This window comes from Rhinopithecus bieti, unplaced genomic scaffold (assembly GCF_001698545.2).
Source record: "Rhinopithecus bieti isolate Rb0 unplaced genomic scaffold, ASM169854v2 scaffold_18295, whole genome shotgun sequence".
NCBI classification, from domain to species: domain Eukaryota; kingdom Metazoa; phylum Chordata; class Mammalia; order Primates; family Cercopithecidae; genus Rhinopithecus; species Rhinopithecus bieti.
Genome location: NW_016809135.1, coordinates 279,212 through 293,715, shown reverse-complemented (window position 1 = coordinate 293,715; position 14,504 = coordinate 279,212). Strand labels below are relative to the sequence as shown.

Genomic DNA, 14,504 nt, shown 5'->3' with positions numbered 1-14,504 from the left:
CACAGGAAGGGGAACATCACACACCGGGGCCTGTTGTGTGTTACGGGGAGCGGGAAGGGATAGCATTAGGAGATATATCTAATGTAAACGACGAGTTAATGGGTGCAGCACATGTATGTATACATATGTAACAACCCAGCACGTTGTGCACATGTACCCTAGAACATAAAGCATAATTAAAAAAAAATGCCAAACAAAGCCAGAGCAATTGTCTGAGGTTGTTAAACACAAATTATAAAAACTAATAAGAAGGGCCGGGCATAGTGGCTCACGCCTGTAATCCCAGCACTTTGGGAGGCCGAGGCGGAAGGACCATGAGGTCAGGAGATCGAGACCATCCTTGCTAACAAGGTGAAACCCCGTCTCTACTAAAAATATTAAAAAATTAGCCAGGTGTGGTGGTGGACGCCTGTAGTCCCAGCTACTCGGGAGGCTGAGTCAGGAGAACAGAGTGAACCCAGGGGGCAGAGGTTGCACTGAGCCGAGATGGCGCCACTGCACTCCAGCCTGGGTGACAGAGCGAGACTCCATCTCGAGAAAAACAACAACAACAACAACAACAACAACAACAACAACAACAACAACAACAACAAAACTAATAAGAAAAAAAGAGAAGCCAGAGAGCAAGACATCACCGTTTTCAAGGGTAAGCAGGGAGTCTTCATTGAGAAATAATTAAGGCAACCTAGAATTAATCACTATTTTTAATTTGCTAAGATTACTGCCCCACTTCATGAGAAGGGATGAGGAACAAATGCTCCCTTTCCTTCTGACTGTCCTGCAGCTCAGCTGGAGCCAAGAGCCATGCTTCTTTTCCTCCTTTTACTCTGGGACATGGTGCTTGATAGATGGTGCCCTGTGGTCGCCTGGGCTCAGTGCGCACTTGGCACTGGAAAACAGTGGGCATTTTCCAAGCAACTGATAACTGCAAGATGCCACCTCACCCCAGGCAACACTCTGCATTGCACATCAGCCCTGGGTCTCATCCCATGAGACACCCACGCTCTCCCCTCCAGGCTGTGCTCACTGTGGCTTTGCTGCTCCCCTCTGCCCTCCTGGGCCCCACCTTCTTTCCACACCCAGCTCCTCCATAAAATCTTCCCGACTCTTCCAACTCCAAAAGTCCATGGTACTGAGTACGTGAGGCACAATGGAGCACGATTTACACAGCTCTGAACAAAACAGTTCCTTCAGAAGACTTCATCTTTTTAACTAGAGCACAACCCCCTTAGTGCACGGGTCTTACAGAACAGCAGGGAATATGTGCTGAGCACTTCAATGTCTGCCCACCCTCTCGTTCCCATGCCCCCTGTGGTTGCTTTGCCACAAGAGGAAGCACAGTTCCAGGATCCAAGGGGGTCTTCATCACCAGGGGCGGCAATGACCAGAGTCATTAGCAGCTGCTCGGCTGCCCGTGACTGCGAGTGATCAGAAGCCTTTGGACTGCAGGCTCCCCTGCTCACAGGCTCTCACTGCTAAAGCTGTCAGCTGGGCCCCGCATCATGAAGGCAGAGCAGACACCCCTGTGCTTTGGAAAAGGCATCCTGTGGTCTGCAGACCACCTCCCCAGGTGCTCTGCCCCTGCCCACAGCAGCCGTGTTCCCCAGGTCAGCCACCAGCTTCTTTCCTCTGCTCAGCATGACCACAGGGTCAAGTTCAGTGCATTGCACACACCGGGGATGGCAGCGTGCTCAGGAGCATCTGGGACCCTTAGGTCCCACGTGAGCTATGGAACCAGCTGGGGGTCCCTTCTTCTTCCAGGACCTCCTACTGTTTCCTCATGGTATTAATAAAGTGAGCAGAAGCTCATTGAGAACCCCATTGTTCCTTAAAAGTACTGCTCCTCCTCCCCATCTGTCCCTTCCCAGTTTCTGCTCAGGTATCCCCACATCATGCTTCTTGACCTCCAGCATCCCAGTTCAGTCCTGTCGAAGGGCAGGCAATGGCTCACTGAGTGCTGGTCCCGCCAGCCCCCAAAGCCCAGCATGAGTTCTTCAGGGCAGGGTTGTGGGCCTCGGTTTTCTCTTGGAGTCCCCACACATCGTGCCTAAAGCTGGTGGCCAGAAGGCACCTGGCACAGAGTTTTTGAACTCAGCCTTAACATTCTTCCCTCTTCATGACCAGCTCAGCAAATCCCCTCCCTTCCCCACACCTGTACTGTCCTCCTGTGATGGCAACACTGCTTTGCCCTGTGGTCTGGGACAAAGAACTCTGTGTGGCCTCCGCTCTGCCACTGACAGCTAGTGTTACTTTGGGCAAGACAGTCTCCCTGTACCTCATTTTCCTCATTTACTCAGTGAGAACTCAACATATCTGCCCAACCATAAAGCAGTGGTGGCTGTAATGACTATGTTACCAAAAAAAAAAAAAAAGAATGCTTTTAGAACAAGCTAAAAGACACTATACAAAGAAGATATTGCCATCGTCTTTCCCTGTTCACATACCCCAAGGTGATATGTGAGGCCAGCTGGCCTTCTGTACTTCCTCTCCCCAACAGTAAAGAAAATCCACTGTCAAATGCATCTCTCAATCCGCCTCACTGCATTCACTATTAGATGACTGGGAATGGAAAACCAGCCCTCTTTCTATTAAATCTTGGAGGACCATAGCAAGGACAATTAACATAGAAAAATCACCAAAGATATAGAAGGTCACAGTGCTGAAACTGAAGTTCATGCTTTCCTCTCCCAATAGGATCAGCAGACCCTGGAGCCTGCTGGATGTAAAGAGAGAATCCCACGGTGTTAGAACCGGGTCCTACCTCCACAATCGCCCACCATGGAATCGATTTCTCCATGGGCTGCAAGCTCCCTACCTGCTTCCCCAGGCTCAGCAGCCTCCTACAGCCACATCTCAGAACTCTGAGACTCTGAGACCTGGACTAGCCTTCAGAAAACCAATGACCAGGCCCTCCACTAAGCGTTCCCAGGTTATGACACCTGCCCCAGGCTACTGCTGCTTTAGATACTTCATCTCTCTCTTGCCTCTGCCCTGTCAGCACTTTCACAGAGCCACTGACAGCCACTTCTGTGGCATGGCCAGTTACTCGTGACAGACAATTCCTTAAGCATGGGGGACATGTCTTATTGTCATTCCACCTGTTCTAGCCCAGTGCCTAGTAAGAGGTATGATAGATGTTTCTTAAATGAAGAAAGCAGAAGGAAAAGACTTTAGTATAGGCCATGCTATCAAAGCATTTAATGTGGGACAAGAGTTCTCAACTGGAAGCAATTTTGTTCCCAAGGGAACGTTTGGCAATGTCTAAAAACATTTTTAGCTGTCACAATGGTGGGATGCTTATAGCATCTAGTGAGTAGAGGCCAAGGATGCTTCCCAACATCCTGTGATGCACAGGATAGCACCCCTTGCCCCAACAAAGACTTCTCTGACCCAATATGTCAATGCTGCTGAGGCTGAGCAACTCTGACTACAGGAAATGGATGGAGAGACACAGAAACTTCCTTCTAGGATGATGTAACTAATAACTGTCATCATATACATTTTTATACTCTTATGAATAATTCCTATTCAGATTCTTTCATCAGGGTATTTATTTATTTTTATTTATTTATTTATTTATATTTTGAGAGACAGTCTTGCTCTGTCACCCAGACTGGAGTGCAGTGATACAATCATAGCTCACTGCAGCCTCAAACTCCTGGGCTCAAGCAATTCTCCTGCCTCAGCCTCTGGAGTAGCTGGGATTATAGGCATGGACCACCAAGCCCAGCTAATTTTAAAATATTTTGTAGAGGGTGGGTCTCGCTATATTGCCCAGGCCACTCTCAAACTCCTTGCCTCAAGTGATCCTCCTGCCTTGGCCTCTCAAAGCACTGCCATTACAGGCATGAGTCACCACACCAGGCCCTCATCAGAATTAACAGGTAAGGAAATGAGACACAGAGAGTAAAAGACTAGCTTGCAATTGGCCAAATCAGCAGTGAGCTCAAACTAGAATCCAGGTTTCATGACATGGTCAGTATTCCTCTCCCCTTCTCTTTGTATTGGGAGAAAGATTTTGGTTCTGAAAGCAAGGGCGAGTCTTAGAAAAATGGGACCTCAGGACTAGAAAGTCCCTAGTGTCTTCTCTCATTTGAGAGGGGAGACCCAGCAGAGTATCTGTCCCACAGCAGGGCCACGCTCTGATGAGGGAAGGGCCCAAGGCCACAGCTGGTCTGGCCCAGCTGGTATAGAGCCCTCATCTCCTCTCCCCTGGACCCGGCACACTGCTCTGCCCTTCCCACAGCATCTGAGGCTTTCCCACACACTACGCTTCTAACAGCCTCTTCTGGAGTCTGCCAGTAAACAGAGCCTCCCGAGGGAATTCCTAAGCATGTCTCAGAGACTTGGAGGAAGGGAAGAGCAAGCAAGCAGCACACTGCAAAGAAAACTGATAACATTCTGTCTCCTTAACCTTTTCCACACAGAGCCCAACTGAATGGAAGCCAAGCTTTATTAAATGACAGGAGTGTAGAAGGCAGTTCAGATATTCAGTCTGAGAGCCAAAATTGCCAAAGTAAGTTATTTCACAGAAAGAAATTATACTAGGCCCGAAACAGAAATCATGGAGGAGGAAAGATGGGAATAAGGTGCTTAAAAAATTTAAAAATACATCTCCTCTGGCCAGAGGGAACAGCATGAGTGAAGGCCCAGAGTAATAGCAGAAGAGGCTGCAGAGCTGAGTAAGAGGCTGTTTTTTAAAGGTTTAAGGTAGTATATCAGGCAAGAAAAGAGGATCTGGAACAAGCTGAATAAGGAAGAGAAAAGGGAGACCAGGGTGAAGAACTTGCAGGGAGACTTCATGGGACTTTGACATCTGTTAGACTGGGAAGTGAAGGAGATGGAAGAATCAAGGGTTAAACCATGCTATATGGTGGCCACTAGCACCTCTGGGTATCCAAAATTAATTAAAATGAAATAAAATTCGGAATTCAGTTCTTCACTCCCACTAGGCATGTTTCAAGCACTCAATAGCCACATGTGACAAGCGGATAAGGCAGATGACACGCTGGATAAGGCAGATGACAGCACATACCCATCATCACAGGGACTCCCCCTGCACAGCAAGTTAGAGAGACTCTCAGGCTTCTAGTCTGGGAGATGAGGCCTGGTGGGTAGAGGAGATATCAGGAAATGTTATGCCTCTTACTACAACAGAGACCAATGAAAGAGGAACCATTCTTGGGGGGTGGCAGGAGATGAAGAGTGTGGTCTCAGACATGCTGAAGGCAAGGTGGATAATGAAGCTGTAGTAGCCTTGCACAAACACTTGTCTGGAATTTAGTAGAAACCAAGATGTACAAAGATCATTAAGAGTTCTACAGATTAGGGTGAGGTCAGCCACAGGAGCATGGACAGAACTGGAACAAAGTTTCAAGGTCAAGGTAGAAGCAAAAGTTGGATCAGAGTAGGTTGAGGAGTGAGGAAAAGGGGAGCAAATGTGGATAATTCTGGAAGCTCAGCAGCAGAGGGTAATGTGAGAAACAGCACCATGTTCATGTTCTGTTGTTCGACACATAATATGAAGTCTTGATTCTTCGACACAAGAAAAGCCTTTCCTGACCACTCCAGCAACCTTTCCAAGTCTGAATTTAACATTTGCTGTGAGATGTACTCATGGCTACATTTAACATTCTCTATTTGATTCAAGTATGCACATTCCTGACCACCACTGTAAGCTGCATGGGATTGGGGAACTCCATTTTTTCTCTTGAGACCTCCTGGACAGCAGACAGGTGGCACTCAGCAAGTGTCTGTCAGCCTGTCTGCTGCATGTAAGCTGTCTGGGGAGTGTAAGTCCAGTTAGTCATCATGCTGAAGGCCACAGATCCCCAGGCAAGGCCTGGCCCACCCTGTTCCACCTGAACCTCTAAGGCTGGGCTGGACAGGCTAATGCCCAGCAGGCACTTACTGAAAGGGGAGCTTCTCATCATTGGGCTTGATGCAGCGGACGTAGTGAGGGGTCGTGGCATTCAGGGTCTCCATGAGCAGATGCAGGGAGGTACGGAACTAGAGAGACAAAAGCCAGTGCTTGGTTATTTTTAACAAGTTGTGGATGTATGAGAAAGAAAAACTCATATATGGGTGGTGGTAGTTATTGTTACTATTATATTATTAATCCAGAAGGATGGGAGAAATTTCAGAGACCTGGGGTAAGATTCCAGCTCTGATGCTGCTATCTTGGCTGTGACCAAAATCAAGTCCTTCCTATTTAAGGGTTCCTCAAATTACACGGGGGAGAGACTGTCTCCTAATGTGCTTAACTCCCTGTGCTGTGGATCAAATAAGATGAAAGGTGGGCAAATACTGTATGAGAGATTTGCTCACTGTGCACTGGAAGCCTGCTATTCCTAAACCTGAGGGCCTGGGGCCCTGACACCCGATGCCCAGGCATCCTGGAAATAATCTGTTACACTAAATGTCTAGAATGGCAAATTCATAGGAATAAATGTTAGGTGGTGGCTGCCAGGGACTTGGCAAGCATTCTCTTCTCTCCAGAGACATATTGGGCAGAACAGCCACAGAGACCCCACAGCAGGAGAAGTTGCTTTTGGTCTCCTGATCCACAGCTTCCTTAAGCCTCCTCTCTAACCTATACATTCCAGGCCCTCCTGTCTCCCACACTGGGTGTCTGTGGCCCTGCGGCACAGCCCCACCACAGGTGTTAACATACTTATGGAAGCTACGGTCGGCCCCTTCCCTCCTCCCTCTGTTAGTTCCCTGTGGTGAAGGCTTTGGAGTTTCTTTCTTCTAAGGACACAAGATTGAGCTGGGTGGCTGAGGCTACTGACGTCAAGGCCGCTGTGATGGCCTCCCTCTCACCCTGCCGCCATCCTTCATCTACAGAGAGGCCAGCCCTGCAACGTGCGCCTGGGCCCAGAGCTCTTGGTCTGGGGCTGACCTGGTGGCCAACGGTTTTCTTGTGCTCCTTGTTGGAGGCTTTCATGGGGGGTCTGGCAGAACGGATGCTGATCTTCGAAGATGACCCCTTCCCAGAGGTGGTGGCAGGAACAGGGTCCTTGTCATCATGAAACAAGTCAGCCACTAGTGGGAACTAGAAACAATCACAGAAAGAATGATGAAAATGAGATCTCCTGCACCTTATATGTTTCCTCTCAAAGCTGCTTTTCAATATATACCTGAGAACTGAAAACACATGTCCACCCCAAAACCCACACACCAACGTGCATAGCAGCATTACTCTCAAGAGCCACAAAGTAGGAACAACCCAAATATCAACTGACCAATGGATAAACAAATGTGGGACCTCCACACAATGGATTATTCAACATTATGAATGCATTCAACAATATAAAGAAATGACCTCCTGATCCATGCCACAACATGGACACACCTCGAAAAAATTACACCAAGTGAAAGAAGCCAGACACAAATGATCGTATAGTGTGTGATTCCATTTACATGAAATATCCAGGGAATAGAAAGTAGGTTACCGGTTGCCAGGGCTTGGGGGAGAAAGAGGAAGAGGAAGGAGAAGAAGGGAAGAAAGGGAGTGCCTGCTAAGGCGACAGGATTTCTTTATGGAGTAATAAAAATATTCCCAGACTTATAGTAGTGGTGACTGCATAAATTGGTGAACATACTGAAACACAGTAATTGTGTGCTTCGAAAGGGTGAATTTTATAACGTATGAATGACAATTCCATTTTTAAATGGTAGGAAAAAAGTAGTTTTTCCACACAGTCTTACTCAATCTCCGCCTGTAAAGATGGGCAGAACTTCATTTCCTTGTGGTGTGGTAGGAGGTGGCTACACTTTAATACTCCTACGTTTAAGCTCTATTTTTCTACATTATTGCATCTTGTCAAGTTAACTTCCCTGATACCTGTTTTCTCATCAGAATAGGGATAAGCCTATGCCTGTTACATGGGGTTGTTATGAGTACTAAATAAGAGGTTAGTATCTTCATCTGTAACAAGGTGAAGATGCAGGCCTTGAATGAAGCGCTGGTGACAGAGTCCCAGCCATCAAGACATTCAATCTGACAGAAACACAGTCCTGCCATCATCCCTTAGGGAAGTCAATGCTGGGGCTAGAATAAAGTATTACAAGGCTTTTACCACACTCCTGCAGGGGTGGGGGGAAAAGGCGGCGGGAAAGGCTTGGGGGAAAGGCGGGGGGGAAGGCGGGGGGAAAGGAACACATAGGCCCCATTCACTAACCCCATTCGCTAACCACTTCCAACCTCAACAGAAGAGAGGCTAAATGCTAGTGCCTCAGATGCTAGGCTCTGCTCCTTCTTGCCTACCCTGCACCCTCTTTAACCCCCATTTAAATGCGTGGCTCCCCTCTCCTGCCACTGTGTCTGAACTCCCTAGTCTAGTATCTGAGGGCTCCCTGATCGGATCCCACTCACCCCTCTCAGACAATACCTTGCAAAATCATCCAGCTGGTCACATTGCTGTCCCACAGGCACAATGCTCACTACTCCTGCCACTATACCTTTGCTTACTGTGCTATTCTTACCCCTTTCTCTTCTGTACTTAGCCTGAGAGGCCCCTCTTTCAAGGTTGAGCCCTGCCCCTCCTGTGACCCTCTCCCAAAACATCCATTGCTCCTGTCTGTGTCTCCCACAGGCTCTGTGGTGCCCTGGGATGCCCCCCCTACCCCCCACCCCGAGGTCTGTGCTGAATCCTGAGCTCTACACTTGCCAAGACTTCCATTCCTCCCAAGAACAAGGGCTGGGGAGAGAACTGAGAGAATCCATGTAAGCATGTAGAATAGTGCCCAGCATGTAGGGCTCAGACATTATCTAGTTTTACTTTTACTAGGGGTTATATATATGAACAATCTTTTTTTTTTTTTTTTGGAAACAGAGTCTTGCTCTGTTACCAGGCTGGAGTGCAGTGGTGCAACCTCCACTTGCTGAAAGCTCTGCCTCCCAGGTTCAAGCGATTCTCTTGCCTCAGCCTCCTGAGTAGCTGGGACTACAGGTGCACACCACCATGCCCAGCTAATTTTTGTATTTTTAGTAGAGACAGGGTTTCACTATGTTGGCTAGAATGCTCTCCATCTCTTGACCTCGTGATCCGCCCGCCTTGGCCTTCCAAAGTGCTGGGATTAAAAGCATGAGCCACCATGCCTGGCCTACATGAATGATCTTTCTAAACCACATAAGTACAGATGCTTAAGAAATTGTATTTTTGATCTGAAGAAACAACATAGAATTTTAGATCTGGAACAACTGTAAAGGTCAACTTTCACCTCCATGTGGCAGGTGAGGATATAGGCGACTGGTGAGAAGGAACCTACCGGAATCCTGCTCCAACCTCTGTTCCCTCCACCACCAAGCACAATGGTCAGCACCAGCTCTCAAAGGGCTGCTAGTCAAAGGCTGAGCCTGTGCTAGAACCTCGACCTCTGGATGCCCAGGTTATAGAGCTTGTTTCAATATATAAATATAGCCTTGTCATTTAAACCCACAATATCAAGGAAGTAGAGATATAAAAGGGCTTCAGACATAGCCCTGACTTTTGAGGTACTTGCAATAACAATTAAATACATAAGACAACACTTTCATAAAACATTTCTCCAGCTGACATCATCTCCTGAGACTCGTAGGAGATTCAGGCTAAGGCAAGCTACCTACTGAAGAGGCAGCATCATCTTCAGGTCCCATACAGTAGTGACAGCTCATGCTCTGGTGATGCTCTGCACTGCCGAGACCTTCAATAAATTAAGCTCCAGCCTAATGGAGTATTTACTGAGCACTACAAAGGCTTTCATACCAAGAGTATCATGCCAAGAGCTTGGAAAGAAAGAATCATGTAAGAATAGGTATAAAATTCACAAAATAATTCACTATTCTAGGTGTATTCAAAAAGTCCTAGAAGCATATCAAAACAAGGCAATGCATATGAGCTTTTTCACATTACAGTCTACAGTGGGCCCCGGCTCATCTCCCTCCTGCCGTCAGAGATACCTGACAGTACAGAGTCATGATGTCACATTAGCACATTATAGTGTCTAGGCAGAGTAGCAAGATGGTGCTGGTGGCACACTAGAACTGCTCTCAGAACCTGTCAGATTCAGGTGACTTAGCACACTCAAAGGCAGTTTCTGTAACCTTATTAGGTACTTTTGTGCTGGAGTTCCAGGGTGATATGACCAGGGGTGTAAAACACATGATGACCATCCCATTCCCATGGGGCTTCTTGCAACCTGACCTCACTTAGGGCAGGCATAAGACCATCAGCAACTACCCAAGTCACGTCCAAGGAGAAACTGGAGAGATGCAGACACTTTGCTAAGTGAACTCCCCTCAGTCTGATGACTCTGGTATTTTTCACATATTAAAGTAACTCATATCACTTCTAAGCCTTTTGGATAAGATCAAGCATAAAGCAACTTGTATGAATTCCATGGATCCAAGGGTTTGTTTTCAGCAAGGCTTAGGCCTCACCTTATGCAGAAACACTTCACAATCGCAATGGATCAGTATGAGTGTGCCCACCTGCACATACATACAAGGTTACAATGCCTAATGCTGAAAACAGCACCTAATGCTGGTGAAAATTATAGGCTAATCTTCTACATCAAGCATTTTAAACTAAAAACAAAAAAATTAGTTCCTCTTACCTCATTCTTAGTTATTACAACGTTCATACGTTTCAGAAGTTTCAGTTTTAGAGTCAAGAGAAATTAACACAAGTCAGTGTTTTGTTTTACACAGCACAGGAGCTAGTCTAATGGGTTATAAAGCAATGAAACAACCATGTACATGTGCACCTACATGCACAACCATGCTGGAATCAACATGTGTCAGTTTCACTTTTCCCTTGCACTCCTCATTTCCCACAGACACAGCAACCATTAGAAGCATCCAATTTCCATTTTCCACCAGAGTGACTTGCATGCAAATAAAAGTTACAGTTCCTTAGTTCCCTGACCTGGGTTCTAAGTTCAGTCTAAAAGCACCAACCAATGATCTTAAGGCCATCTCTGGTGAGCAGCTCAAGCCCATACTCACTGCTGGCTATTCTGTGGCTACAATAGGCTGCTGACACCATGATTAGCATGAGAGAATGCTACCATATTCCTAAGCAAAGCACACCTCGAATCCCTGTCTCAGCGCATGGAAGGGATAACCATGGAAGGAGATAAAGAGACAAATCCGTGCTAAGGATACCGATGATACTGTTGTCAGGCAGGTACCCGGGAGGGTCCCCCAGTGAGATCACTAAGGATGCCCCCAAGTGTTAGCTGCCAACAGGTGACAATTCTGTTCCTATTCTCAGTATCTTTGAAATAAATCTTCCTCCTCTCTTCATGCATGGTATTTCAAAATCATAAATATTGTCTTTTTAGATGGCAAGGTAACTAGTAAGCTGTCAGAAATAAAAACACAATTTAAGATCTGTGGTTAAAATCCATATGCCAGCATCATAAAAAAACGATACTTTTATTAGGTACTCAATTCTATGTGCAGTCAAAGAAGAGAAAGTAAATACTAGGTCACTGACTGTCAAGAAACTAGATTGACTAGTTTGTTCATTCATTCATTCATCCACGCATTAACCCATCAACACTTACTGACTCTCAAATATGCAGCCAATGCTGTGCTAGGGACTGGCAACACAAAAGTGTTATAGAACAAGCCTAGCCTCTTCTATATCATGGAGCTTATGGTCTAGCACAGAAGTAGAATGCTAATGAAAATAACCCACAATTAAAATCATAATGACAAGAAGATGAATATCCTAAAGGAAATAAACAACAAAGATGCAACTGAATCGGGGGTCTGGGATGTGGGAAATGAAGAAAGGATTCTCTTAGGGAGGGAAGTCTGAACTGTAGGACATTGGATGGGGAGGACAGCACATTATGGGGTGGAAGTAACGGCACCTATGAAGTAGCTTTGTGTATTTGGGGGGGGTTAAGATAAAGTCGGTCAACCTACAATGTACACAGTGAGAAAGAAGTAAGAGGGACCAGCTCATGTACACCTCAGTTAAGAATTCTTATTTTTATCCTAAAAGCAATGGGAAGTCATTAAAGGGTTAAAATAACAGGGGCTAATATTTATTGAGCATGTTAATGATGTCTGACACACATGAACTCCTCCAAGCCTCCCAATTGGTGTAAGCACCATTGCACTCTATTTTACAGATGAGAAACTGAGACTTAGGGCCCAAGATCACAGAGCTGTAAGTAGCAAAGCCAGGATGTGAACCCAGACGGCCTGGCTCCAGAGTCCAAGCAACAATACACCACAGAGTGGCAATGACTAGAACCAGAGATGGCAGTTCTTTCTAAACAGATCCGTGGCTGCAACATAAGGAAGAGCCCATTGCACGTGAAGCCCTGTCCTGGGTGCCTAAAGGAGTCAAGAGAGACCAGGGAGACCAGAAGAGCTTACAACCTAGCAGGGAGCTCAGAAGTAATGAGGTATAGCAGGAAGGGCATGGGACTGGGTCAGAAGACCTGAACTTTAGATATGACCCCGCAACTTGATAGCCGTGTGGCCCATGGCGAACTCTCAGGCTCACTAGACCTTAACTTGCTCATCTATAAAAATGGAAGAGCTGACCAGACGATTCCTTTAAGTCACTCCCTGACCTGGACTCCTGCATTTTCTTACACTCGAATCACTCCATCCCCTGGCTTCTATCCACCAAGCACACAGCTATGTTCAAGCTTCTCTGCTGCTTCAAACCCCTCCCTGCTCAGCCTGTCTCTCCTCTCACTTTACCACCGATTACCTCGAGCAAGGCGTCCATAGATGGACATCACCCTCTACACTGCTTCTCCCCAAACCTGCCTCCACCAGATGGCCTCCTCCCCGTGCTGCTGAAATGTGCCTTGGGAGCAACTCCAGTGCTCATCAAGTCCAATGGCTAGAAGTGGTGTGGTTTCATTTTTGATCCTACTCGACCTCTTCAAAGCCCTCCGCGCCACTGGCCCTCGCCTCCTTGTAAAGGTCCCTTCTTAAGACTTAGCAGTTCTGCTTCCTCCAATCTTCTCCCTGCCCAACTCCCTTCCCAGAACCTCCCACGGGGCTTTTTCCTGCACTTCCCTCCTTTGCATTGCCATTTTCCAGAGCCTCATCCTCACCACTTACCTCAGTCCCTGGGGACAGTCTCCCCCAGGCCATGGCTCCAACTATCCCTCCCAGATCCTGCCACTCCAGTCTGGATCTTTTCCCATTACTATAATCCACAATTCCAGCTTGCTCTTCTTCCCTCTAGGTGTTCCACTGGGAACTCCGAATTCAATACAGCCCAAACCACCTTCACCCACTGACTTCCTAGATTTAGGCTAGGATCCTGCCCTCGCCCTACTTCCTATATTTCAATCAAGTACACAGTCCTTTTTTTCATTAATGAAGAGTCTGCTTCTCCAGCTCAGGACTACTCAGCTCTCTCCTGGATTACTACAGTCACCAAAAGTGTGAGGGTGTACCTCCGGGCACGCCTTCACCCAAACACATTCCACCCAACAGCCAGAGTTTTCTCTGGATGCAAACGTTATCCAGCAGCCGCATGTTAAAGGCCTATTTGTTTGTCCTCACTGTCTATGGCACAAAGCCATAGATGAACAGTATTCAAATGAACTAAACACTGACAGTGGCAGGAACAGAATGGGGGGGAGGAAGGGAGGAGGGGAGGAGAGGAGAGCCGGGCCTGGGGGCTCCATGGACCAGCGCCAGAGAGCCAAGACACAGGTAAGAAAGGACAAAGTGGCCCAGTCAGACTGGTGCTGAGAAAGTTCCATGGGGAAATAATGGAAGGCTAGAGGCAGGTTCACGTTTTGAAGATGTCATTGTGATTCATGCCAATCTGTCACAGCAAAGCAAAACACTGGCATATTAAATGATTCTAATTCATATACTTTCTGAAGTGAATTTTCAAGATGTTTGAGACATGGGTAGAAGTTAACAATCTGCATAACTATACTACTGGATGATGGGGAGGGGGTCAAATTTACAGAAATCATTCATAGTAGCTTTTACTGTGAAAAAATATATTAAACCCTAAGGTCAGTAACAGGTACAGATTGAGTAACCCTTATTCAAAATTCCTGAGACCAGAAGTGTTTCAGATTTTGGAGAATTTACATTATACTTACTGGTTGAGCATCCCTAATCTGAAAACCCAAAATCCAAAATACTCCATTGAGCAGTATTTTGTACTATCCATGTACTAACGAGGCCTGACCCTGCTTAGCTTCCGAGATCAGACAAGACCAGGCACATTCAGGGTGGTATGACCGTAGATGTTATTTCCTTTGAGTGTCATGTGGTGCTCAAAAAGTTTCAAATTTTAGAGCATTCTAGATTTGGGATGCTTGATCTGTATGAAAAAATCACACTAGGAACCTGGAAATCAGAATCACCAATAGGAGGATTTTAAGATTTCAGTCCCTTTCTCCTGCTTCCATTAGAAATGCTATGTGTGCTTTCAGTTTTATACATTAAACAGGGAATTTGTAACTTAAGAAGAGAAAGTAAAAATTGTCCAAGGCAGATTTGTACCTAAGCTGGC

General features: G+C 46.5%; 1 protein-coding gene across 1 annotated transcript in view; it reads right to left on the bottom strand.

The window, feature by feature from the left end:
- MYO5B (myosin VB) overlaps positions 1-14,504 on the bottom strand; it is a 284,042-nt gene that overhangs the window by 115,033 nt on the left and 154,505 nt on the right. The window contains 2 exon segments of the mRNA XM_017888643.1: positions 5,912-6,009; positions 6,902-7,054. Of these exon segments, the coding sequence (XP_017744132.1) occupies positions 5,912-6,009; positions 6,902-7,054 (251 nt within the window).